Source organism: Podarcis erhardii, assembly GCF_964252035.2.
Source record: "Podarcis erhardii genome assembly, chromosome: 14".
Classification (NCBI taxonomy): domain Eukaryota; kingdom Metazoa; phylum Chordata; class Lepidosauria; order Squamata; family Lacertidae; genus Podarcis; species Podarcis erhardii.
In genome coordinates this window covers 31,536,023-31,562,531 of record NC_138503.1, presented here as the reverse complement: position 1 = coordinate 31,562,531, position 26,509 = coordinate 31,536,023, and the positions used below count along the sequence as shown (strand labels likewise).

The window sequence follows — 26,509 nt, the reverse complement described above, 5'->3', positions numbered from 1 at the left end:
CAGGGGCATTTGCTTTATTTATAGTGACTATGCCTGCTTTACCATGTCTTATTAAATTTATGTATTGTCTTTCCTCCAAAGAGCCTAAGGCAGCATACACCCCCTGCCCTTGTGAGGTAGGTTAGGCTGAGAGACAGAATGACTGGTTGAAAGTCACCCAGTGAGTTTCAGTGCTTGAGGATAGAATTGAACCAGAGGCTCCAAAGTACAACACTTTTAACTGCTGTGCCACACTCACTCTTTGGGGGTACATAGGAAGTTGCCTTATACTGAGTCAGGTCCTTGGTCCATCTAGCTGTGAATACTGACTGGCAGCGGCTTTGCAGGATTTCTGGGAGGGGACATTCCCAGCTCTACCTAGAAAAGCCAAGGATTGAACCTGGGAATTTCTGTGTGCAAAGCAAATGCTCTACCACTCCAGATATGATACGCTCATAATATAAATGGATAATGTACTCTGGCTTTGCAGTCTGTGTCATATGAGGCTCCGATCCAGTGCTTGGCAGGTGCTTTATGAGCATGTGGAACTACTCCACCCATTGAGCCCTTGGAGCAGCTTATGCATTCTATTGGATTCACACATGACACTGTCTTTAAGGAGTGGAAGGGGGAACCTCTGCTTGTGTGGAGCACACTGTGTATCTATGGAGCATCTGTGTTGCACTAACTATATGAAGAAATGTGGGGCTGTTGACTATGTTCTGCTGATGGTGCCATTCTCTGTCTTCTACTTGCACAGGTTCCTTGATTCTTTCTTAGTTAACGATGGCAAAGCCACAAAGCAAAGATCCTGGCCTAAAGGAGAAGTTCAAGAATCTCTTAGGACTTGGGAATTCCAAATCTAATTCCAAGTCATCGGAAGGAAAGCAAACGGAATTTGTTATCACAGCAGAAATACTCAAGGTAACACACGAATATACTGGATGCCTGATATGCATCAGCATCTGGAAATTAAAAGAGGGCAAAGGCTACCTAAGCAGGTTAAACACAGGAGGGAGAGAGGCAGTGTCCTATTCTATGGTGTGGTAAGCCCAAGGATACAGAGTACAGAGCTAGGCAGGGCTCAGGCTGGGTGCTTGACCAGTTGAGGCAATGCTAACAAAAAGCTCAAATGGAGGCTAAGCCCAAGGTGGAGGCTACATCCAAAGTGTTAGCTTCACCCATGCTAGAAAGTGGTACTTTATCTAAAGCACTCCAGCCTTTTCCAATAGCCTCTTACTGCCTCTGTCCTTATTGGGTCATCTGCAATGGAGTCCTTCATGTCAGAGGATAGCAGTGCCGTATCCTCAGTCTGGAGGGATGCTGGTTCTACTGGCTTATCCAGTAGCAGTGCTCCTGGGGTTGGCCCTCTGTGCCCTTCCCCTTCTGGTTCAAGAATCTTCAGCCTCCTCACTTGAAAGAGGACCTGATGGCTGGTCGCTGACAGACAAAACTCTTCCATTTCCACTTTTTGATGACACTGCATTTATCTACCCGTGAATTACGATTAGTGCCATCTGTTTGCTTGCTGCTGAGAGTTCTGGCAGTCTCTTCGTATGGTGACAATATGCTGATCATTGGCCATGACCCCACACAAGAAGAGATCACAAAAGCAGAGGAATTGTTTTATTTGAGTTCAGTGTTGCCATAGAGAAAGCTCATATACATCTTAAATCAAAAACAAATTAGTTTAGATATTAATCACATTTTTACCCTGCCCTTGCTTGTGGGGCTCAGAACAGCATTTTAGCTGTGAGGTTAATCGGGCTGCAAGCAACTTGTGATGGTTTAAAGCTGCCTTCTTTTCCTTTCAGGAACTGAGCATAGAATCTGGCTTGAACAATCGGATAAGAGCAATTGGTCAAATCTGTGAGGTAGCAAAAACTAGAAAGTTTGAAGATGTGAGTACATGGGCAGAAAACTGATGAATGTATAAGGAAGTACACCAAAATGCCCCTTCCCCACAATGGACAGTGAGGTGTGAATGTGGGGGGTAACCTGGAGTTTTCTGTGCCCTCAGCATGCAGTGGAAGCCATCTGGAAAGTGGTTGATGATATGCTGCAGCCCGACCGACCAGCTGAAGCCAGGCATGCTGTGCTCCACCTCCTGAAGGCAATTATTCAAGGGCAGGTAAGACACAGAGTGCACCTGAGGCATGCAGAAACTAGACACTGTGAATGGGACTATGGACTAGCAGAAAACATGATTTCCAAATTCCAGTAGCCACAATTTGTCAAGAAGCCACTCCTCTCATCTTTTAGGGCGAGGGGCTCGGTATCCTCCGAGCTCACTTTTTCAAAGTGATTAAAGATTATCCTTCTAATGAAGACATGCACGAACGGCTTGAAGTGTTCAAGGCTCTTACGGATAACGGAAAATGCGTAACGTATTTGGAAGAAAATTTGGGTATGTCCCCTTTTTAGCCACTAATTTAATCGTGGCAAATTCTTGCTCAGAGAGGAGAGTGACCAAAACCTGCAATGTGTCTTAGTTTCATAATAATGGAACATTCAGTTTACTTGTGCTATAAAAAAATATTATTAGTTAATATGCTTTGCATGTAGAAGGTTCCCGGTTCAGTCACTGAACTGAACTTCTACGTAGGGCTAGGAGTGTCCCCTGTCTGCAACCCTGGAGAGCTGCTGCCAGTCAGTGTCAGCAAGACTGAGCTAGATGGACAAGACTGAATAAAAGGAACCAATGGCTCGACTTGGTATAAGGCAGCTTCCTTTGTTCCTGTAAGTTAACCCCCCAATAATGAATCCCAGATCTGAATCATACACACATAGTTTGACACAGAGGCAGGTTTAAAGGTCAATGAAATAAATACAGCAGCATATGTCTCCTCTGTGGGTGGGCTGGTGGTATTTCCTTCGTGCTTGAGGACTTCCCAGGAGTACTTGGCTGCTTATTAGTGGAAGCAGAATGCTAACCCAGAAGGACCTTTGACCTGGTCCAGCAAGGCGGTTCTGATGTCCCTGCAATAAGACATGTCTGGTGAATATCTGGATGGGTCAGGCAGAAGCACGAGAGGTACACCTGTCACGGCTGTGAAACACCTTCTGGGGTTCAGAAAACAGGAGGTGTTACAGCAAGTTGAAAACAAGTTAATTTGTAGTGATTTTGTTTCCAGGCTGCATTCCTCTTTTCTTCTCCTTCAGCTGAATTTGTCCTTCAGTGGATGGATATTGGTTTGAATTCAGAGTTCCTGCTAGTGCTGGTCAACCTAGTCAAGTTCAATAGCTGCTACTTGGATGAATATATCGCTGACATGGTCAAGTAAGGCTAATCTTTAAACCTTCTGTTGGTTCTAAGAAACCCTGCTTGAGGGTTAAATTGGCAGTCTGACCTCCATGTGGACTCCATATTTTCATCTCTAGGTAGGGCTGGGAAAGACCCTTTCCTGAAACCTTGGATTGCTGCTGCCAATCAGTGCTGATGATACTGAGCTAGATGGACCAATGGTCTGACTAGGCAGAAGGCAGCTTCCTATATGCCTAATCATAAGTGCATGATGATAAAGGAGAATTTGGTCAGGGCAACCAACTCTTGTATCTCTGGGATGGGATGGGCTTTCTGGTAGGGTTGAGCCTGTAGATTTAGAAATTTTGCCCTGGAGGGCTAGATTTTTATTTTTATGTTTTTCTTTCCTATAGCATGATCTGCCTCTTGTGCATTCAGACATCTTCTGCAGTTGACATTGAGGTCAGTAGTTATGTGTAATATTATGGGTGTTAGGACAAAGTGCCATTATAAATAGGAGAGCAATATTTGTGGTGGTGGTGCTTTCTTAAAACACTTCTATCCATTCTCCCTTCCGGTTCCCATGACTGGAATTCCCTCCAGAATCCTCTGGGATGTCAAACCTTCTGTCTCAACAATCCCTCCTTGGAACCAACTTATTCTGTTAATTTGGCATTTGTTGTCTCAAGTGGAAACAGTATTCCCCTTCTCTTGATTATTAGCAGTAGGGTTGTGGTTTGGGACAGAGTTGAAGCTGGACTGTAAAATCTCAGCTGTGGAACTCTCTTCCTACTGAAATTAGAGAGGTCCCCTTGCTGTTGAATTCAGATGCATGGCTAAGATTTTCCTGGTTCAGCAGGCATGTAAAGGTAGTTCTCTGTTTGTTTGTTTCTGTCTGTTTGAGAGCCAGCATGATAAAGTGGTTAACTAGGACCTGAGAGACCAGGGTTCAAATCCCTGTTCTGCCAGGAAGCTCACTGACTGACCTTGAGCTCAGTCACTGCCTCTCACCTAACCTACTACAGCCTAGCCTGTTGTGGGGATTAGAGACTTGGGTGACACTGTGGTCTAAACCACTGAGCCTTTTGGGCTTGCCAATTGGAAGATCGGCAGTTTGAACCTTTGCTACAGGGTGAGCTCCCGTTGCTCTGTCCCAGCTTCTGCCAACCTAGCAGTTCAAAAGCATACCGGTGCAAGTAGATAAATAGGTACCACTCCAGCGGGAAGGTAAACAGCGTTTCCGTGTGCTGCTCTGGTTCTCCAGAAGCGGCTTAGTCATGCTGGCCACATAACCTGGAAGCTGTCTGTCGGCCAGTAAAGCGAGATGAGCACCACAACCCCAGAGTCGTCCACGACTGGACTTAACGGTCAGGGGTCCCTTTACCTTTACCTTTAGGATGTATACTACTTTAAGCTCATCAGAGAAAAAAATGTGAGATATAAGTGTATTTAAAAAAAATGAATTATAATTGTTCTTTTTTGTATTTCTTTTTTAAAAAGCATTTCATATGGAAATCCTGAAATTTAAGTTTTAAAAAGTACCTGAAATAAATAAGATTAATGATACTGTTCCAAGGCAATCACATTCCTTTTCCCTCTTCCCAGGTTTCCCTGCAGGTCCTTGACGCCGTGGTGTGCTACAACTGCTTGCCTTCGGAAACCCTCCCAGTCTTCATAATCACCTTGTGCCGGACGATCAACGTGAAGGAACTCTGTGAGCCTTGCTGGAAGGTCCGTTATCTTGCCAGTTCTCTGGGTAGAAGGCAGTTCGGTGGTCCTGGGGGAGAAAAGGCTGAATGTAGGAAGCTATTTAGCTATTTAGGCTAAATAGATTCATAGAACTGTAGAATTGGAAGGTACCCCCAGGGGTCATCTAGCCCAACCCCCTGCAGTGCAGAAATCCCAGCTAAAGAATGCTTGGCAGATGGTGATCAGACCTTTCTTTAAAACCTCCAGTGAAGGAGAGTCCACCACCTTCTCAGGTAGTCTGCTCCATTGTATCAACGGTTCTTAGCATCAGAAACTTCTGCCTACTGTTGAGTTATAGAAACACTGAATCACCGAATTGCATAGTTGGAAGGTACACCAAGGGACATCTAGTGTACCCCCAGGAGGTCCAGCTACCCCCAAGGCTTCTGCATGCATTCACTGTACTGAAAAACTGAAGGTGGCATTTTGCACCAAGATCATTCTTGCATTATCTTTTCCAAACTGTTAAACTTGATGATTCAATATCTTGCAACTAGAATTGTGCAAATCTTGTATAGATTCCTTATTTCTACTGCAGGGTTTTGTACCAGACTTTGCACTTTCTATATTTTTTTCAGTGCATAAATTTTGTGCATTTCTTTTTGCTTTTTGTCCGTTTGTGTGTGTGTTCATGCATGTATGTATGTGCGTGTACAGAATTCCGAGGGATTTGCTTCCATTTAACAACATGCTTCTGTTTGTCCTTCAGCTCATGCGCAATCTGTTAGGAACTCACTTGGGGCACAGTGCCATTTACAACATGTGCCGGATCATGGAGGACAGGTACTTCTGTGCCACCTGCTGAAACCTCTGCTTTCCCTGGGGCCGGGAGCAAGCGCAAAGTTGGGTGCCACGCTGGTACAAGAGAACTGCTTTAATGCTGCCCAAAAGATTGTAGGGGTACAGGGGTTAACCCCACTCTTGACATCCTAGGGCAGGCAGCTGGACTTGCAAGCTTTGCATGGACTGCTTTGTGAGACCAATGCTCAGTGGCGGTTCACTGAGGAAGGCTTGGATAGGGCTGTCTTAGCAGCTATCCAGACAGAGAGAAGAGCATGAGCTCTTGATATTTTCCCCCCAAGACCTACTACCGGCAACTCCCCATTTACACAGGGGTTATGATCTGAGGCACTGCACGTTTAAGTGAAATTGTGTATATTTGGAACACAATTGAAAAAGTCTGCAAACGCCACAATCCCTCCCTCCAAACCTCCTTGCTCAAACTCTCCATAGGCCTCCTGAGTTTGCACTTGCAAAGGCTCGTGGGATTGCTAGACACTGTTTTTGCACCCTTTTTGCTGTTTCTTCTCTCTTTTAGGGCCGTTTTTGCTTCATTTCATGCCACTTGCAGGTTTGCAGCGACTCACGGCCATGTGTGACTTGAATGCGCGTAAATGGGGAGTTGCCTGTATATCGTCATCACTGTTGGAAGTTTTAGAAATCCAGATGACACTGACCCCATAGGGCCAGGTGTGCACCGCAAGGAGGTTGGGAGGAGTGGACTTGTGCTGATAGGAGCAAAAAAAATGAAAGATGGCTCTGGCCCCTCCCTCCCCCTTTGTCACTGGTACTGATTTAAGGAAGATCCTGAAGCCCAAGTCTGAGACCCACTAATCGTGGTCAAAATTCCCATGTTTGCAGGACCTACATGGTAGATGCCGCACTGCTGAGAGGGGCTGTGTTTTTCGTGGGCATGGCTTTGTGGGGAGCGCACAGGCTGCAGACACTCAGGAATTCGCCAACTTCAGTACTGCCCTCCTTTCTGAAGGTAATTCTGAGCCCTTCGAACCAGGGTCATGCGGGTGATAGATGGTGGAGGCTTAGATTAAAATCCTGGCTCAGGTGTGAAGTTTGCTGGGTGATCTTGGGCTTATTACTGCCTCTTAGACCAGGGGCTGACAAGGTTTACTGGTTCACTCCAGCGGAGATCTCTCTGTGGGCCAGATTGTGTGCGTGCATAAGTGTGTGCGCTCGTGATTTCCGGTGTCTGCATCTGTGCAGACGCGATTTCCAGTGCTGTGGAAGTGAGTCCCCATGCCGTGCTGTGCCAGTTTAGCGTAGCGCGCGGGGACTCGCTGAGCGGGTGGCTTGATTCGGGGGCAGCTTATGGGCCGGTTAAACAACCCCCGTGGGACGCTTGTGGCCCATGGGCCTTAGGTTGCCTACCCTGGCTTAGACTAACCTACCTCATAGGGTTGTTGTGAGAGGATTCCTGTACAATGCTCCTCAGAGAAAGGATAAACTGCAATAAACAAATTTTGGGGAACGCGAATTCAGAGGGAACCTATGGGCTATTGAGCTGAAGCCCCTCTCCATAACGGTTGAAAAGATTGCTGTTTCTCTTGCTGTAACAAAGCTTCACAAGCAGCAAGGACGGGGGGGGGGGGTGTTGGAAAAAGCCAAAGATACCTGCAGTCACAGCCTGCTGTTTCATCTGTGACCACACTTCCATTCACTGTGGTTCAGTTGCACCACTTACAGCCTTTTCGTTTTTGGCTGCAAATTGTCTTTATAGTGAGTTTGCCAGGGCTCAGAAGTTCCTTTCTTTACTCCTGAGTAGCAGCCTGCACTTTCTGATCTTCCTTGTGCACCTGAAGTCTCTCTGGCAGTTTTCCCACATACATTATTAGTTTTGGATGGCAGGGTTGTATGGCCTTCAGGCTAGTGGAATCTATCTTTTCACTATAAGCACCACCTAAAACCAGGTGCAAAATCATGGTTTAGGAAGGCAGGCATAGAATTGCAAAGTGTGGGACTGTGCTCTGAGCACAGTCTGGGAACCCAAGCTTTCCCGATTTCAGCAGACCAGAAGGGGGAAAATACTTTTTGTTGTCGCTACTGTTACAATTGTTGGGAGTTGGAAACAGTTTCTGCTCTATGAATCACTTGGGAGGTCTTCCAGGAAACCTTGATCTCCCTTCTGACCACTCCCGTTGTATGGCACCTAACATACTTTTCTGGGCGCTTCCTTCTTGAAGTGTCCTAACCCAGTGGAACCAGCAAATGGGCCCTCTGTCATTCAGGTGGTCCCGGTATGTCAGTTCCTTACTTGGGGCTTTCTCTCCCCCTTCCAGGCCATGACGAGTCCGAATACCATTGTGTCTTATGAAATAGTCCTTTCCATCACAAGGCTGATCAAAAAATATGGGAAGGACCTCCAGGCAGTCACTTGGGACATCCTCCTGAATATCATCGAGCGGCTGCTCGAGCAGCTGCAGGTAAATGGGAAGCCCCTTTTGTTTTATTTTTAATACTGTTTTTGCAAACGTGACAGAAAAAGAGAACCACTGCCAGCTGGCATTATGAATACAAATATTCTGACTTAAACATATTAATATAGAAAGTCCCTATGTTCAAATGGAATCCAAATGAGAGCAAAGATGATAAGCTATACTTTCAAGCACAGAAAGGGCAGTAAGATCTTCAGACTGCTGAATAGCAGATGATAGTGATGATGATGATAATGATATTTATACGCCACTCATCTGACTAGGTTGAGTGCTTATTTTTCCAGCCTTTCAATAGCAGGCTCTGCAGCCATAAGGTCTCACAGAATCAATGTCCGTTGTTCTAACACCATGGAATAGAATTTAAAGAGTGTTCTGGGAGGAAGGGGTGCAAAATGGCAGAGTTATTGGAGTAGGATTAGAGAAGGGTTTCACTTTCTTTAATTTCTAGCCTGCACCTGCCTGTTCTGTGTCCTTCCAAGCATCAATAAAGGATAGAGGTATAGGAGACTCTGACACTTCCTTCCGAGTTAAAACATTCAGAGCCTCGTGGCACCTTAAAGACATCACAGTTTTTTAAATGGAGTAAGCTTTCGTGGACTCAGCCCACTTCATCACGTATATGAAGTGAAATCTTAGCTGGCAGATATATGGGGAAGAAAACTGTAAGGTGGAAGTTGAATTATAATGGAATGTGATAATTAGAGCTTAAATCCATGTTACATAGGCACCCTTTATTGTTGCCAATTGGTGACATGGCTGAGATGATTGTATTAATACTTGTAGTGGGACAGGGAACCATTGGCAAGAAACAGTCATTGATAACACAGATATTCCAGCATTGGTAACCTAATTGATGCACATGTAGTGTGATAAAAGTTATTTTGTCTTGATTTAGCCTGCAAGTGACTGCACTGAGATTCTCAAGGGCTAATCAAGTTGTGTTTTCTTCCTTTCAGACCTTGGAGAGCCCGGAGCTGAAATCCATTGTCCATGACTTGCTGACCACGGTGGAGGAGCTATGTGACCAGAATGACTTCCATGGCTCTAAGAAACATTACTTTGAGCTTGTGGAGAAATGTGCAAGTCAGAGACCTGTAAGGCATGGCAATGTTTGAGAAATTTCCTGTTGTTTCCTTAGGACTTCCTTAAAGAGCACTCAGCGGAGGGGCACAGGGAACTAAAATCTTATCTTATGCAAGGCATGGGGAGGGGTGGATCCAGAACTGGTTTGCCCTTCGGGGGGATTTTTAGGGGGCAGGTGAGCAGGGCCACTCTGGTTTTAGACAAGGGCCATTCTCAGCCCTACTTGGACCTCCTGCATGCAAGGCAGATGCTCTGCCACTGAGCATGGGACTTCCGCTACCATTCAATAAACAGTGTTGACAGATCCCCCTTTATATATGAGTAATTCTCAGTTTACAATCTTACTTTGTTGAACTTGGATGTTTTTTTAAGTACTGGCCTCCCTTTCCTTTTGCTTAAAAGGAATCTTCTGTTCTGAACCTGATCACCTACCGAGCTCAGTCCATCCACCCTGCGAAGGACAGCTGGATCCAGAAGCTGCAGGGGCTGATGGAGAGGTTCTTCAGGTAGGGACCCTGCAGCTCTTACCTGTGGCTCCTCTCCTCATATCTCTGACTTTCCATCCTCTGGATGTTGGTCACAACCCAGATGATTTGGGCTCCTCCTCCTTTTTGAAAACACCATTGTCCCTTTTTCCTCCTCAGGAATGAGACACGGAGTGCTATTCGCATCAAAGTTCTGCATGTTCTCTCTTTCGTCTTGAGCGTCAATAGGCAGATTTATGAGGTGAGTTTTCATTTTCACTCTGAGAAATGTTCTTTGGGTGATGTCAGACACATGTTTAAGTCTGGCAGAAGGTCACTTCCTTGAACTTCTATCAAGATAGGAAAACAAAATGGCAGCAGAGGACAAAAAAATGAGTTTTCAACCACAAAAATATATATTATGTATGCACATGATGACAACTATGTTCAAATTCATCCGGTGAAATATGCCACTATTTAAAATTCTTAGTAGCTCTTCAGCTTCAAATGAGAATAGCATACCTCCTCACACTAGGACAACATCCTAATAACTAAAACCAACCTTAAAAATGACACGTTACTACCCTCCAATACCAATAATTATTATACTTTCCATGGATCATGAATACAAGGACCTAAACTTTTACATTTTTTTGTATGTTTCATTCCCTTATATTTTCATTTCCTTATTTCTTACATGTTGTTGAACTATGTTTTGGATTAAATAAAATTCATTCCTTCATTTGACTTTTGGACACCCTCAATTAAAGAGCTGTCTGGACCTTCCCCCAGCTTCCTGTCTTGCACCTTCTCAATTTTATCTTCATTCTAGTGCATTTAAAATATTTCTGTCCTGGTTTTTCATAAATCGTATTCACCATACGTTTATAGAAACAGTAAAAACCTACAGTGAAAAATTACTAATACAGTATTAGCACGGCTGTCAAAATCAGTGTTCCACCTCTTTCTTTTACCAGCCTCATTAGACCACTCTGTCTTAGCCAGCTCACAAAAGTCTTGTCCTGTTGCAGGAGGAGTTGATTAACCTGGTGGTCCTCTCCCAGCTGGCCCACATCCAAGAAGACAAAGATCACCAAGTCCGCAAACTGGCCACCCAGCTGCTGGTGGACCTGGCAGAAGGCTGCACCTCCCACCATTTCAACAGCTTGTTGGATATCATAGAGAAGGTGAAGCAGCTGTTAGCTCAGCTCTGGGCTTTGGCAGCAGGAGCTGTGCCTGCTCTCAGGAAGTGTCAAAAACAAGGGAATAAATTTTGCTTTGGGGAGGGGTTTGCACTATGAACTTGAGGAGCTTTGCTGGTTTGAATATCCTGTTTGGTTTTGCAAAGCTGAGTGTGTTTTTGCAGGGGGGATGGCAGTGTGTCAGTTTCGGGTAATGATCTAAAGAGCTTTGCCGTTTAATATTGCATAGGCATCATCAGGTGCTCTGTTTTGGATCAGGGTAGAAACCTTCAATCAACAAATTATTTGTTTCTTCTGTGTTCCGTAGTCATCAGGACAATGGCTTGGTTATGAAACCTACAAATATTAAAGTATTAAGATTTCCTGAAGTAGCAACTCCACTGAAATCTCTGAAAATGAAGAACCAGATGGCATGTCACTGGGTGTTATGGACACAGCTAGCCACCTAACCAAGCTTGGCTATGCTGCAGCACATGTTAGCATATTCATGTGAAGTCTGATGAAAATGGAATCTCTCCTATTTTCGTGGATGAGACATAACAGCTATAAAATAGCTGATTATCAGATCTAAAAACTCACATATGAAACTCCTTTTGGGTTCACAAGCATGGAAAACCTCCAAAACAGCCTGTTGATCCAGGCAAAGATACCATTTTGCTGCTTCTAGAGAGATTCAGGCCTCATTCACAACATTTAAAGCTCTATGATGCTGACTTCCTGACTTCTCCCAACAGTCCTGACTTCCCCCAAAGAATTCTGGGAGCTGTGTTTGTTAAGAGTGCTGAGAGTTACTCAGAGACCCCCACGAGCTGCAATTCCCAATCGTTCCCAGTGAATATGGATTGATTGCTAAACCACTTGAGGATTGTTGCTCCGGGAGAGGAAGAGAGGTCTGCTAACAGCTCTCAGCACCATTAATAAACTACAGTTCCCAGGATCCTTTGCAGGAAGCCATGAAAGTGGCATCGTAGTGCTTTAAATGTATGGGATGAATGTGGGTGTTGTTGCTTTGTATACTTTATGTAGCTCTGCTGTTGCCAGGAGTATTTATTCTTGCCATCCTAGCACTTTTTTTGCAATCCTTATGTAATTGCGGGCCTTGGCCCTCTGCAAAGCTTGTGTATGCTCTCTCTCCCTGAAAAGGTTGCTTCCCATTCCCTGCTGCCTCCCACTGAACTAGAGGAAAGAGACTTGCTGTCTTACTCTGCTTCTTTAGAAGATGTGAAGACAGCAGTCCTGGGCCTTCTGGTCATTTTCCAGGTAAGTGACCAGGTTGTTGAGCCCTGGGGTGGTTTCCTCTTGGGCTTTTTAGTTTAAAAATAAATAAATTCTGGCTTTCCTCTTGACAACATCTTGCTTTCCTCCTTTCAGACAAAACTCTACAGTTTCCCCCCCAGCCACGCCACCCGCGTCTATGAGATGTTGATCCTCCACATTCAGCTCCACTATAAACACAGATACAGCCTCCCAGTCGCCAGCAGCATCCGGCTGCAGGTGAGGAATGTGTGCGCCTCTCAGTCCCACTTCCAAACTTGCAGGACTTGCAGGGAAGATGACAAGGAGGAGAGAACTGGCTCCAAATGGTGCTGGCAAGGGGATATTGCTGCTAACTTCCCAGAAGTTTGTTCTGATTTTGTTAAGTCCTGAGATGCAGCAATGGGTGTGATGCAGGGCACAGAAGAAGAAAAAGAGTTTGGATTTGATATCCTGCTTTATCACTACCCTAAGGAGTCTCAAAGCGGCTAACGTTCTCCTTTCCCTTCCTCCCCCACAACAAACACTCTGTGAGGTGAGTGGGGCTGAGAGACTTCAAGGAAGTGTGACTGGCCCAAGGTCACCCAGCAGCTGCCTGTGGAGGAGCGGAGACGCGAACCCGGTTCCCCAGATTATGAGACTACCGCTCTTAACCACTACACCACACTGGCTCTACACCACAGAGATCTCCCCCAGCCCACTTCACCAACTGTACTTCCTCCCTCCCTTTGGCTTCTAAGATTTGAGCAGGCAATACCCACGCAGTTTTCAAGCAAGGGCTGAATTCCTCCCCCCTCCCTTTTTCAATTATTCTGAGAACTTAATTCCATGCTCAGTGTTTAACAGAGTGTGCTTTGCCCCAACTGTCACATAATCATACCCCTCAGCCCCTACTTGTAAAGGTCTTGGATAACACTCTCTCCTTTATGTCCTATCAATAAATACATTTTTTTTCTGTCTGATGGAGGAGGACACCCAGAGATGGGCAGTTCCTCCCAGGAAGGGAGGAATAGGCAATTCCTATACCCTGCACATTCTGCTCGGTTGATTTTTTCCCTACCATTGCTGTGCTGGGTTTGGCAGAGAGGATGGTTCAGTCCAAAGTGCTCCTTCCTCTTTCTTGAATGCTCTGACCTGCTGGCAGGGGCAAAGGGGAGGAGCGGCATATCATACAGAGCCTTGCAAGTCTCGCTGCCGCTACGGATTTCACCACTCCTTCTGGTGGTAAATTGCGTCTGGTGAGTCGTGGCAAATGGCTTGCTTGGCCCTGTGGTTAGGCCCCGTGCACTACCAGTTCACTACTTTGGCTTGCAGAGCTGATGTCTCCGTCGCTCTTCTGCTCCTGTGGAACTCCCTGCTGCTTGAAGTGCAACCATCTTTTAGAAACATTGCAGGACTGCTTGGATTGGATTGAGAAGTTCTCTGAACCTGCCTTGGAGCATGTGGGGGAATGCTAGGCTAATTATTTTTCTCTTGCTTATTTTTAGGTATTTGACTTCTTGCTCTCACTTCGGGCTGACTCTCTCCACCGACTGGGCCTGGCTACCAAAGAAGGGCTCATGAAATTCAGCCCCTACTGCCTCTGCGATTTTTTGTAGGTTTTGTCTGATTGTAGCCACTGTTTCCCAAAAATAGTTCTGCTGTGTTCTAACCTGAGGCTCCCTTGTACCATGCTGCCCAGAAATTGAAATCTCAATTCAATTGGTGCGCCCAGCCTCTAGCTCTGCAGTGGTGGCCCTTGTGCCTTTGGAAATCCCAGTAGGTCTGTACAGGGCAGTGAGACTTCAGGGGTTTTGAAAGGCCTTTAAAGACCTATTTGTTTCAATTGGCCTTCGCATGAGTAAGCTTTCTCCCGTTTACTGGATTAAGGATAGTAGATTATGTGATTGGAAGATTTGAATGGGTTTCCGTTCTTTTAAAGGGTTTTGGTAGTAATGGTGTGTGTGTGTGTGTGTGTGTGTTGTAATGGGTTTTTATCATTGTTAATCCACTTTGCACGGACAAGTAGAATGTAAATATTTTAAAGATAAATAAAGCCACTTAGAACATGGATTCTTTGTAAGGTTGTACTTCAAGATGCTATGGTCTGGCAGCAGGCTGATTTTTTCTCCTTCTTATGTCACAGGGAACCCGAGAAGAAACCTGCCGGCACCCTCTCCCCTCCCTCAGGAAGCCCCAGTGTGCCTCCCCAGAGCACGGGCATTCGTATGGGCCACTTACCTTACTCCGTTTTCTTTGGAGTCCTCCTCCAGTGCTTGAAGCAAGTGAGTGATGAATCAAAACCTGGTAATTGGATCCCAAGCTGCAGATCAGGGATGGGGAACTGGATGTGGCCCTCCAGCTCTCTTTCTGGCCCTTGGGACTCTCCATAACCCATCCATGGCTCTGCCTTCTTTGGCCCTGCCCATCACTGGCATGCTATTTTATTTTGAGAGTAGCTCCTTACGAAAGACATTGCACATCATGCTGAAATGCATATGTAGCATTGCATATAAAACCTAGTCATTTTTAGTGAGAACTTAAAATATAGGTCCTGCTGGAAGGGTCTGGTTGCCAATCAGGAATGGGTATATGAATCCTGACTTTATACCAGCCAGGTTCCCTCCCAGTGTTTAGGCCTACAACTCCCATCAGCCCCATGTAGCCGCATGGTTGCAGCTCTGCTTCCTGGAGATGGAGCCCGGCATTCTATCTGCCCAAAGAGTGTGATTTGCAGCTGGGCTGCAGTTCTTTCCATGCCACCCTTGAACTGCCCTGCTCCCCTGAGTGTCTCTTTCCTTTTTTTCGTTTGTAGGAGACAGACTGGAAGGTGCTGAAGCTGGTTCTGAACAAGTTACCGGAGTCTCTGCAGTACAAAGTGCTTTACTTAACATCCCCTTGCAACATTGACCAGCTGTCTTCTGCCCTCTGCTCTATGGTGAGAATGTGCCTTTTTATGACACCATCTGAGCATCCAGTTGGGGCAACAAAGGTCCGCATTAGGGAGCTTTTGATGGTTGCCCTACAATTGTGGCATGTGTTAGTGTCATGGGAGAGCTCTCCAGTGGAGAAGCCTGTTGTCGTTTGCTGAATATCTTGCCTACCATTCACTGTAAGGCCCTCGGGTGGGTTGCAACAATGCAGAACAGGAGTGGGTAACCTGTGGGTGCCTCCCTTTGGATTCTGTAGCAGTGACTTTTTGTGTGTGCCGCCAGCTTACAGACAAAAAGATGACCGAGCGCCTGCGGGGCACCCCGGAAACTTTCTCCCGTAACGATTTGCATTTGGCTGTGGTTCCAGTGCTGACTACTTTGATCTTTTACCATAATCACCTGGACAAAAGCAAGCAGGTATTATTGCATGCACAGGAACTGAGTGGGACGTGCTCAGTGGGTGAGCCAGGAGAATGACACTGCTGCCAAATAAATAAATATGGCTTAACTTGAGCTTGGCTTTCCTTGACTTGCATTTAGCTATTAAACAAGGAACAAAAGACCTGTAAGTCATCAATCTTTTTGCGTGGCAGTGTCTGTACTCTGGAACACCCTGCCTGTTGACACCAGGCAGGTGCCTTCACTGTGGTCCTTGCTTATTGCTTGAAACATATTTGCTTAGGCAGACCTATCCAAGCAATGTAGAATGTTAACGAGTGTGATAATCTCTTTTTAGTTTATATATCTTTTAACTGGCTTTTACAATCATTTTAATGTAGGTGTTGGTTTTTTTGGGGGGCGGGGCGGGGACAAACCACTTGGAGCTTTTATTACAATCAAGCTATGATTGTTCATTATTTTGTTCATATAGTCATGTGTGAATTTTGTTAAATTAAAAGGGACACCCAGAGAGCCCTGCACCGAAGTGCCTGTAAACGCATCTGAACTGAGTGCTTGGTAATGTTCTGTTTGTGTCTTTGCCTTCACCAGCGGGAGATGGTGTACTGCCTGGAGCATGGCTTGATCTCTCGCTGCGCCAACCAGTGTGTCGTGGCTCTCTCCATCTGCAGCGTTGAGATGCCAGATATCATCATCAAGGCCCTGCCTGTCCTGATAGTCAAGCTGACACATATTTCAGCTACGGCCAACATGGCCATCCCCCTCCTGGAATTTCTTTCAAGTAAGTGTATGCGTATTCCATTCTCGCTTTTCAGCTCAGGAGAGGAAGGGACCTTTGCTTTCCCTCTGTGCAATTTTTGAAAATCTGTAGGTAGATTGGATGGCTGTAAAAGATGATTGGACAAGTCTGTGGAGGATGAGAAGGCTATCCATGGCTACTAGCCATAACAGGTTTGCTCAGTCTCCACGGTCAGAGGGAGCAATACTTCTGAATAACCAGTTGCTGGAAGCCACAGGAGGGGAGAGGGCTCTTGTGCTCAGGTCCTGTTTGCGGGTTTCTCACAGGCATCTGGTTGGCCACTATGAGAACAGGATGCTGGACTAGATGAACCACTGGCCTGACCCAGAAGGCTCTTCTTAGCTTCTTATTCGCAAAGTTTCATTCTGGGACTTTTTGAACAGCAGCAGCTTCCCACCCCCCAGGTGTGCCACAGCATAAAACTGATTTAGAAAGCCTTCCAAATCCTGCATGTGTCTTGCTATGTAGTGTGAGAGGGATGGTGGGTGATTTGGGGAAGCCAAGTCAGAAGCCTCCTGTGGCACGTGGAGCTAATTATGTTCTTTGGATCCGGAGCAGGGGCGAGGTGCTCTTTTAGCCCAATGGCGACATTCTTTCCTCGGCAACCTCCTGGGGTCCAGATGTCTGCGGTGGGTAGGCAGAGCAACAGGTGCGACTGATCTCTTGTGCAGCAGGTTATGCTCTAGCTACTGCTCCTCCATCTGGGCAAGAGGCTTTATTACAGTCCAATGACATATTCCAGCCAGGCCAAAGCATCTGAAGAGGGATGCAGAGCAGCACAGCTAAGCTCCAGGGAGAGTCACAAGGGCTGGGTAGGGAGGGTCGCATTTGGCCCCTAGGATGGTGTTTCCACCCATGCTCCAGAGAGGCAGCCAGATCATAAGCACATGGTGGTGACCTCTGTGATTCACGCTGAAGAAACCTGTACCTGTGACGGTACAGTTTGGGCATGCCCAAACCAGCCCCCCTGTAAACAAGGTGGCTCCCTGTGTGAAGTGGGTTTCTGCTAGCCATCCCATCTGCAGCCAGACTCTTTTACTGTCTCCTCTTTTCCCAATCCCAGCATTGGCCCGTCTGCCTGCTCTCTACAGGAATTTTGCAGCTGAACAGTACGCCAGCGTCTTTGCCATCTCCTTGCCCTACACAAACCCCTCCAAGTAAGTTGTGGGTGGGTTGTGGTGGTTGTTTTGGTGGGGGTGTTTTGTGGGATGTGCTGGCTGAGGCTGATGGGAGTTGTAGTCCCAAAACAACTGGAGGCCACCAGGTTGGGAAAGGCTGCTATAAGCCATAACCAAGGCAAAACTCCCTCCCATATGTCATCTGTCGTAACTGTTGTCCTCTCTGTTTCTCCAGTCTGCACAACAAATGGCATGTGTTTGTCAGCCTTTCTCTTTACATTTTATTTTTCAGCCTTCAGTGGGGAGTTTGGGTGCCTTTCTATGATTGCACACTTTAAATCCTGTTGTTAAATAGAAACATTCCCCTTAACCTTTTTTATGTTCTAAGTTTCCAACTAGTATAAGTAATATCACAGTGTGATGCTAATGGCGTGTTGCACAGTAATTCACGTATATACTATTTTAAGCATTGCATCTTGCCATAACGTTATCATTGAATGCCTTCCAGGTTTAACCAGTACATTGTATGCCTGGCGCATCACGTCATAGCCATGTGGTTTATCAAGTGCCGCCTTCCCTTTCGGAAAGACTTTGTCCCCTTTATTACCAAGGTAAGCTGGTTGCTGTGCCTGAGAAGCACAGGGGAAGAGCTGACATGCCGGACAGGAGTCAGGGAACAGGATGGGACCATGACGGACACTGCCGCTCTGTGGTGAGCTCCACCTCCAGAGCAGTCCACAAAACAGAGGGGGAAACTTCTTGCCCTGTTCCACCACGGGACTATGTTTTTGGGGTGGTTTTTCAATGTGGTGTAGATTCCCAGTGGGCTGATCCATACTAAATTTTGTTCTTGAGCTTTACAGTTTGTGGTTTGTCTGGAGGAAGCAAACTACAGGTTCAGGTTTGGGTGGTGTACTCAGCCAAACCATGGCTTGACTCATAGCAGTATATTAGCAGAAGGACCTGGAAGAAGGGGAGTGCAGTTTCCTCCTCCTTCTCCAGGAACTCTTGAGCTTGTGCTTTCGCACAGTTTGGTTTAGCATTATGTGTGAACCGGGTCATTGTATAGCTCCAACCAAACATCTTAGCAGAAGGCAAACAGGGATTAAAGCTTGAAGGAATTTGCTTGGGGACAGAGACTGAGCCAGGGAAAGGGAACCTGCTGCCTTCTGGATGTTGCTGGACTCCCATCCCCCAGCAGCCCCAGCATGACCAGTGATCAGGGATAATGGGAGTTGGAGTCCAGCAACATCCAGAGGACCACAGCTTCTCCATTCCTGGACTCAAAGATCTCAGTCCTGCCATCCTCACAGGCCCAGTTTGGTGGGGGAAAAGGGAGAGGGCCTTCTTGGTAGTTGCTCCTGGATTTTGGAACTCTCTTCCTAGAGAAGCCAGACTGGCTTTCTCCTTGTCCTTCCGCTGGCAGGGGAAGACTGTCCAATTCTGACAGGCGTTCAAGAACTGGCTGGTTTTTAAGGAAACTGTTTTTAATTGTGCTGTTTTCATTGCTTTTATTACCTGTATTCTAATAGATTTGTATTTTATATTGTTTTAACTCCATTACAGTTGAATATTTTTTTTTACAGTTTTTCTTTTATATGTTTTTAGCTTTTTGTACAGTGGTACCTCGGGTTACAAACTTAATTCGTTCTGGAGGTCCGTTCTTAACCCTAAACCATTCTTAACCTGAGGCGCACTTTCGCTCATAGGGCCTCCCGCTGCTGGTGCACCACTGGTGAGCGATTTCCATTCTCATCCTGTGGCAAAATTTGCAACCCGGAGCAACTACTTTTGGGTTAGCAGAGTTTGTAACCCGAAGTGTTGGTAACCCGAAGTGTTGGTAACCTGAGGTACCACTGTATTTTGTTTTAATTTGTGTAAGCTGTCTTGAGTCCTTCTCTGGGGAAAAGGCAGGATATGAATGTAAATATAATAATAATAGCAACTTTCAACTCTTCTTCGTATTCTCTTTATGACAGGGTTTGCGATCAAATGTCCTCCTCTCCTTTGATGACACACCAGAGAAAGACAGCTTCCGGGCTCGTAGCACCAGCTTGAATGAGAGACCGAAGAGGTAGGTTGTTCCCCGAAGGTCCACTTCTTTTTACAGCACTTTGAAGTGCTCTTTGTTAAAAACACCGATTTGTTGCCTTCTGGGGGCTGCTACAACTTTTCTGATGGGTCAGGTTTTATGCCAATGAAGCTACCTGATTTTGTTCTGATGATGGTCCATGCCCTTGCAGCTGAAAGCTGTCCCACCTTGACTCAGACTGCTCAGTCCAGTTTGAAGTATTTTGCCTCATCTCATCCTGCATTGCAGGGCTGGAAGACCTCTAGCCCTCCGACTGTCATTGGACTCCAACTCCCATCACCCCCTGCCAGCATAGCCAAGTGACAGGGATGATGGGTCTTGTCGTTCAACAGTAGCTGGACATTCCCTACCCCTGCTGTAATGATCAGGTTGCAGCCCATTTAGCTGGTGGTTACACTGGAACATTTTGTAAGCTTTTCAGCACCAGACTAGAAGCTTCTTCACCCCCAATCTGGAGAGAGAGGAAAAACTCTGCAAAAGCATTATGATTTGTTCAGAGAGAACTATGGTCAATTGAAAGCATTGAAGCTGCTTTCAGTGGGTTTTTGAAAAAACTGCGGGTAGCGTTTCTGCTTTGGCTGACTTTGCATCTGGGAAAAGCAATCCTAGCCCTGCATTCACTGTCCATGCAGCAGTCTTTGGGTTAGGGATTCAGAGTTGGTTTGACCCTGAATGTCACTGGTTGGGAATCACAACCAACTGCAGTCACGTCCTGCTTATTGGCTTCTCGTTGGAGCATCTAGCTGGCTGCTGTGAGAACTGGTTGCTGGACTAGAAGGGCTACCTTTGGGCCAATTCAGCAGGGCTTTTCTGATGTTCTTGTGTTCAGAACTTGCTAGTGGTACTGCTGTATTCCATAGCAATTGCCATTGCAGTCTCCTGACCTGGCTGCATCATTAGTCCAGACTGGTGGTGTCTTTTTGGTCTTCATGTCATGGATACAACATTACTGCATTAGTGCTGGGTCCGTCCACACGTCCTTCCCGTTTATTACCGGTAGTTGTTCTGCAGCGTTTCTCCCAACATTACGAGAGGGTAATGTAGCACAGCGAAAAATAAATTGGAACATTTGTGGTATGAAAAGCTACAGGATTTCAGTAGGAAGTTTCGGGATATGCACCAAACTGGAAACAGAGCAGGATGTCCCCCAAAAACTTCTACAGATGCAAAGTTCTATATAAGTGGGATTGTGCGCAACAGCCCTGATACCATTGTGAGTGCAAACCATCATGAAGGCACAATAAAAAGGAAGTCTGGAGGGGCCACATGGAAAACAATGTGGTGCTCGAAGTGCCTTTTGAGTCTGGGTGGCCCAGGTTCAGATCTCTGCCTGCCCATGAAGCGTGTCTGCCCCTTCACCACCTCAACAATGATACCCTCAAGCTTCTTAGGCAGAGAGTTTTCCAACTAGGCCCATGAAGTTCCAAAGGCGCATGGCCTACCTTTCATTTCACTGCTGCCCTGGGAATTGTTTTGTGCTTGCAAATTAAAGCACGGCTGGTGAAATTCTTGACCTCGGAGTTACAAACGAGACTCTCCACTTCTCTAGCCAGCCTTTTTGTGTCCATCATTTTCCTTTTGAGTTGTGGCTCCCATCGCCACTTCCTTGCCTCGGCATTTTTTATTTTACTAAGTTGGGATACTGTTGAGTTGAAAAGTTGTTCTGCAAGAGGTGCTTTCAAAACACCCACTGCCATTATTCTCAGAGTGGCAGTAGCCACGAGTTGTAGTTAAAAAGTAGCAGGAGTGTCAGTCAACCCTAAAAGGCACCTTTGGTTGGATGCAAATGGTTTGTGTGTGATTTGCTTCCTGGCCAGAAAACCCACAAGAAACCCCAGGTGTGTGTGCTGCTCTGTAAAACCAGGAACCTCTTGGAGCTCCTTTTCGTTTTCTGGGTACGCAAACATATGCCCTGGGTGTTCTTTGAGCAGGAGATACACCCTCCCTATGTTATCTATTTTTTTTTAGTCATTCAGGCAGCGGTTTCACCCTCAAACCTTAGTGATAATGTTGCAGTGAGATGCAGCAGCATAAATGTAGCCAGGCATTGCCCTGAGGGAACTTGCTCACTCCATAGGTACATTTTGTTTTGCTGGAGACACTTCACAGAAGGAAAAATAACAGAAGCTGTTGCCACTTGCGCTTTATGCTGCCCTCACCCCAGGAATCTGCTTTAGACCTTGATGTTGGGGCTGATGATTCCATAGTCTTCTGTCTTGTCATTTAATTGGTTTTGGGTTTTGTGAACTGTGCCTCTAAGCTAACGCATATTGCACATTCCCTACCCACTGTACAGGCGTACTTTTATTATTTTTGCTCAGGGCTCCATAGTATTCCAATTGCCACTTTTATTTTGTAACATTTATCAATCTGGGGTAGAATGGGGGAGATGTTGGCTGTCTTTCTGTTGTCTTTTTTCATTTTTGAAATGTTTGTTTATGCTTTTTGAGTTTTGCTTATTGTGTTTAATTCCCCCCTCCCTCCTTTTTTTGGCATCCTGTTTTTTTGTTTTTATTTTTACATCACCTTCCGGGACTTTTGTGGCCTTCCAACCTCCATCCTTCCACTGATTTTCCTCCTGTGCAAAATCACACCTCCTTTACGTGGGGTCTTGGTGGTGGTGCCGCTGCCTGTTCTTCACCCCTAGTAGCTTTAAGATAGCCAAAAATGCCAGGCAAAGCTTGAATAATTCTCCTCCAGTGAAAGAGCTGAAAGAACCCTCTGGTGTCGATGCCTTCCGGTCCCGCAGCATCAGTGTCTCTGATCATGCAGCCCACAGGTAGTGATTCTTGGAGAGCCACCTGGGCTCGCGGCCACATTATTTGCTATGATGGGGAGGGTGGCAGATGGAACAGAGGGGATTTGCATGCTGGGGTTCTTGCATGATTTCCTTAGAACTGAGCCCTACCCAACAAGGTTTGCTATGCAAGTGCTTTCTTCTGTTTGCCTGTTTTAAGGTTGAAAAGGACACACAATTTAATGCTGCTGCAAATGTTGGTTTAGTTGCGAGACTCCCATTGATAAAGATGTGAGAGGGGACAGCTGGTTTTGGCTAGGCTTGACCTTTCCCCCCAAATGGTGGTTGTTCCAAAGGCAACTTCTTGAATTAAAAAAAAATAATTAAAAGTGCTGCATTTTATAGGGCAGCTGTCACAAGACTATTTAGTCGTGGGATGGAATAGAAGGTAACTTTACCATATGGCACAAGAGACCACTTGGTATAAAGTTTTGATAAGCTGGTGATCAGATCTGTTCTGTGCTGTCCCGTTATTTTGTACAACACAATGTGTTGCTTAAATTTTTAGAGGGATAGCCCTTGGTTTTGTCTCCTGTAGCAAAAATGACAAAAGTGTCTTGTGACACCTTTTAAAGATGGACAAATTTATTATGCTATAACAGCTTTCATGGACTCAAGCCACAGAATGCTGTGTCTTAATGACGTGACCTTGAGTCCATGAAGTCTTTTGCCATCATATATTTTTTAGTCTTTGAGGTGCCACAAGGGGCTCCTTGTTTTTCAGGTACCCTTCACTTTGGGGGCTTCTGATTTCTTTAGTCCTCCTGCTATCCCATGCTTAGATTCATAGAAAGTATAAAAAGGAATGTCAGTTTATAGCAGTAATGACCTGGCACAATCCTAACCATGCCTACTCAGAAGTAAGTCCTACTGAATGAAGCAGGGCTTACTCCAAAATTTGCAGGATTAGAATCACAGCCTTAACGAGCTCTTAAGCCCCCATAGTCAGCAACTGTGTCTCTTGGAGCGCTGCTTCGAAATGGAATTTAAGTCTGTGACTACCTAGCCTGATAAGTGACCTGCTAGTAGGTCCTGTTGCCACAGACACCATACAGCTACACCCCCCCCCCCCGCCCAGCAATTGAGGGCTCAGGCAAGCCTACTCCAAGCAGATGAAATAGCCCCTCTTTAGTTACTTTCCCTCCTAGATTTTAAGAAGACACATAGGCTCTCATGATCCCATATTTCAGGTCACTCCTTCGTGGAGCCACATTCCAAAGTTTGATATCCATAAAAAACTGCTAAGCTTGTATATGTGTGTCCCACCCCCTGCCTTCCAGCTTGCTGCATGCTGTAGAGATTGTGAGACAAGTGGTTTTCCTTGTCCATTGTGCTTTGGCAAACATCCAACCCACCTTTTTCCAGCCGGCTGCAGACCTCCATCACCAGTTCCAGCCTGGGATCTGCTGACGAGAACTCTATGGCTCAAGCGGACGACAGCCTGAAAAATCTCCACTTGGAGCTGACAGAGACCTGTCTCGACATGATGGCTCGATACGTCTTCTCAAACTTCACAGCTGTGCCCAAAAGGTTTCAGTTCTTACTCGAAGCCCGAGTCCCCAGCCCTTTTTCAGGGATGGCTATTGTTGGTTTTATATGCCAACTGCTATGGCTCCTTATTTGCTTCTCAAAATGTGATACGCCCTTTCCTTATTGTGAAATATTATGCCCCTTATAATGAAGTATGAACTGGATCTTCGTCACCTTTCTGCATCCTGGTGCTGCTTTGGACTATCTCCCAATAGGCCCCAGCCAGTGTGGTCAGTCGCCAGGAAAGATGGGATTTGTAGTCCATCTAGAGGGCACCAAGTTGGCTAACCCTGGCTTAGATGGCCTTAAAAGTACTGGATGTGGGAACCAGTGAATTTGTCTTATTTGCCATGATAGCTATGTGGAGTCCCCATGATCAGAAGGAATGTTTCCCCGGTGGTGGGGAATGTCCTATTTTGTGGGCAGGGAATGCTTTTACCTGATGGACCTTTGGCCGGATTCATCAAGGTGGTTCTTCAGTTCCTTCATTTCATCCTTCCTCGGCCTGATGCCTGTCAGATGTTTTGTTGGACTACAGCTCCCAGGAGCCCCTGCCAGCACTGCTGTATGATGCTGGAGCTGATGGCAGCATGGCTATATTGGCTGGGGATGATGGGAGTTGTAGCAGCTGCTTTAATTCATTGCCCATGTCTTCCCGATGCTTCCAGGTCTCCAGTGGGAGAGTTTCTCCTCGCTGGAGGGAGAACCAAGACGTGGCTGGTGGGCAACAAGCTGGTGACAATCACAACAAGTGTCGGGACGGGAACCAGGTCTCTCCTGGGCCTTGACTTGTCAGAGACACAGAACAGCACAGAGGCAAGGTAAGCCCTGATGCACCTCTCACTCCCTTTTAAAAATAATAATAAAGCAAAGGAGACTGGAGAAATGACGCTGGGCACTCTTAAAACTCCAGGGGTTGAGGGTAGGGAAGATGGGGCAAATAACTATCGTGGGGTGCTGTCACAGAGTTTTTAATTTTGACTAGGGGTGGGTGTGGAAATGGGAGGGAAGGGCCCCTTTGCACAAAGAGCCTGGCCTCAAAATCTGTCTGGTGTTGGGAGGTCACTTGCTCACCCTTCTCTGCCTTCTGCCACAAGAGGATGCTCCCTTATGCTGTTTTACACAGGAAGAGAGGAAGCTGCCTTTTACTGAGTCAGACCATTGGTCTATCTAGCTCAGTACTGTCTACACTGATTGGCAGGGGCTCTCCAGGGTTTCAGGCAGGAGGCATTCTCAGCCCTACCTGGAGATACAGGGGCTGGAGCTTGGGACCTTCTGCATGGAAGGCAGGTGCTCATCCCTTTGTGCTGTGGCCCTTCCCCATCTACCCCAGTTGATAGCAGCACTGGAGGGTCTTGGCTTTTCCCAGTCTCCTGGTCCCCTTAACTGGAGATGGTGGTACGCCTACTGGGCCTTCTGCTTGCAGAGCAGGTGTTCTGCCACTGAACCATGGCCCCTCCCCACAAGATCTACCAGCGGAGACAAATTAATTCCTTTGCGGACTGACGACATTCCTGCTTTGGATTCCTAGCTCAGACCACACCTTGCAAGTGAGGCAGACCAAAGAAGCTCCAGCCAAGCTTGAGTCCCAGGCTGGCCCACAAGTGGTTCGAACCCGCAACCGTGTTAGGTCGATGTCCGGTAAGGAGCCTCCCCTGATTTCTCTGTATGGAAGATTCAGGTGTTTAGAGCCATAAGGCTTGCTTATATTGTTTGTTCAGGATCAGGCCTAGCTACTGCAGAGTAGATACTTCTGAGACAAACGGGGTTTGAGAACATAAGAGGAGCAGCCTGTTGAATCAGGTCGAAAGGGGCCCATCTATCCCAGCATCCTGTTCTCACAGTGGCCAGCCAAATGCACCAGTGGGAAGCCAGCAAGCAGCAGATACATTTTCCTCACTTGTGATTCCTAGAGGGATAATGTGCCAGTATTTCAGTGGCAGCTGGTTGGCTTCCTGATTGTAGAAGCTAAATTGATGGTGCTCTGAAGGATATGCATATGCCCCCAATTCACACACTGTATGCCAGAGCGGTGTGCAGCAATATAGAAAAAGGTGCCATGGAATATTGACCTGCTGATCCCTGGTAAATGCATCCATAGCCTTCAGCTGATTATCCAGCACTTGCAGGCTGGAGCTGGTAGGAGTTGTTTTCTAAAATGGTGGTAGGAGTTGCATTCTAAAATGGTGCTGACTGGGGGAGGGGCTGATGGGAGTCGTAGTCCCAAACATCTGAAGGGCACCCGGTTAGCAAAGCTTGGCTTATTGTGACTGTTCAGTCCAGCAGTTCTCCCTCCTAGAATAACTGGAGTTCTGTCCTTATAAGCAACTTCTTAGTCCTACCTACTTGTTTCCAGTTTCTGGGGCTTCTCTGTGAATTCCTTTTCTCCTTGTTTGTTAGACAGTGGCCCAGGCTTGGCCTGGTTACTCGGGGCCTAATGGACCAGGGGCTTGATATCATTTTCTTGTGCTTGAATCCTGCTTGCAGGTTTCCCACGGGAATCTGGTTGGCCACTGTGAGAATGCGATGCTGGGCCATGGGCGTGACTCAGCCGGCTCTTCTTCGGTTCTCAGCGCTTAGTCAATAGAAACTGGTTTGGGAGAGGTGCCTCTTAGTTTAGCCTCTACCAGCAGGAGACGCATTCTGACCTCAGTGGA

The 26,509-nt window shown here is 46.4% G+C and overlaps 1 protein-coding gene across 7 annotated transcripts in view; it reads left to right on the top strand.

Annotated features, from left to right (window-relative positions):
• The window catches only part of TSC2 (TSC complex subunit 2), a 45,486-nt gene that overhangs the window by 2,000 nt on the left and 16,977 nt on the right, over positions 1-26,509 (top strand). For 3 of the 7 annotated variants that reach the window (XM_081840608.1, XM_081840606.1, XM_081840610.1), the window contains exons 2-29: positions 740-903; positions 1,794-1,880; positions 2,000-2,110; positions 2,242-2,386; positions 3,142-3,259; positions 3,637-3,685; positions 4,829-4,954; positions 5,682-5,755; positions 6,614-6,740; positions 8,047-8,190; positions 9,159-9,296; positions 9,688-9,791; positions 9,930-10,011; positions 10,781-10,936; positions 12,095-12,211; positions 12,323-12,445; positions 13,693-13,799; positions 14,331-14,469; positions 15,000-15,122; positions 15,400-15,534; positions 16,108-16,297; positions 17,379-17,472; positions 17,942-18,044; positions 19,413-19,507; positions 22,173-22,304; positions 23,688-23,852; positions 24,521-24,673; positions 25,384-25,493. In XM_081840608.1, coding sequence (XP_081696734.1) covers positions 766-903; positions 1,794-1,880; positions 2,000-2,110; positions 2,242-2,386; positions 3,142-3,259; positions 3,637-3,685; positions 4,829-4,954; positions 5,682-5,755; positions 6,614-6,740; positions 8,047-8,190; positions 9,159-9,296; positions 9,688-9,791; positions 9,930-10,011; positions 10,781-10,936; positions 12,095-12,211; positions 12,323-12,445; positions 13,693-13,799; positions 14,331-14,469; positions 15,000-15,122; positions 15,400-15,534; positions 16,108-16,297; positions 17,379-17,472; positions 17,942-18,044; positions 19,413-19,507; positions 22,173-22,304; positions 23,688-23,852; positions 24,521-24,673; positions 25,384-25,493 — 3,385 coding nt within the window. In that variant the 5' untranslated portion in view covers positions 740-765. Of the gene's footprint in view, positions 1-739; positions 904-1,793; positions 1,881-1,999; positions 2,111-2,241; positions 2,387-2,584; positions 2,719-3,141; positions 3,260-3,636; positions 3,686-4,828; positions 4,955-5,681; positions 5,756-6,613; positions 6,741-8,046; positions 8,191-9,158; positions 9,297-9,687; positions 9,792-9,929; positions 10,012-10,780; positions 10,937-12,094; positions 12,212-12,322; positions 12,446-13,692; positions 13,800-14,330; positions 14,470-14,999; positions 15,123-15,399; positions 15,535-16,107; positions 16,298-17,378; positions 17,473-17,941; positions 18,045-19,412; positions 19,508-22,172; positions 22,305-23,687; positions 23,853-24,520; positions 24,674-25,383; positions 25,494-26,509 lie in introns of those variants that run through there. The other 4 variants (XM_081840607.1, XM_081840609.1, XM_081840612.1 and 1 more) reach the window with 4 other exon arrangements.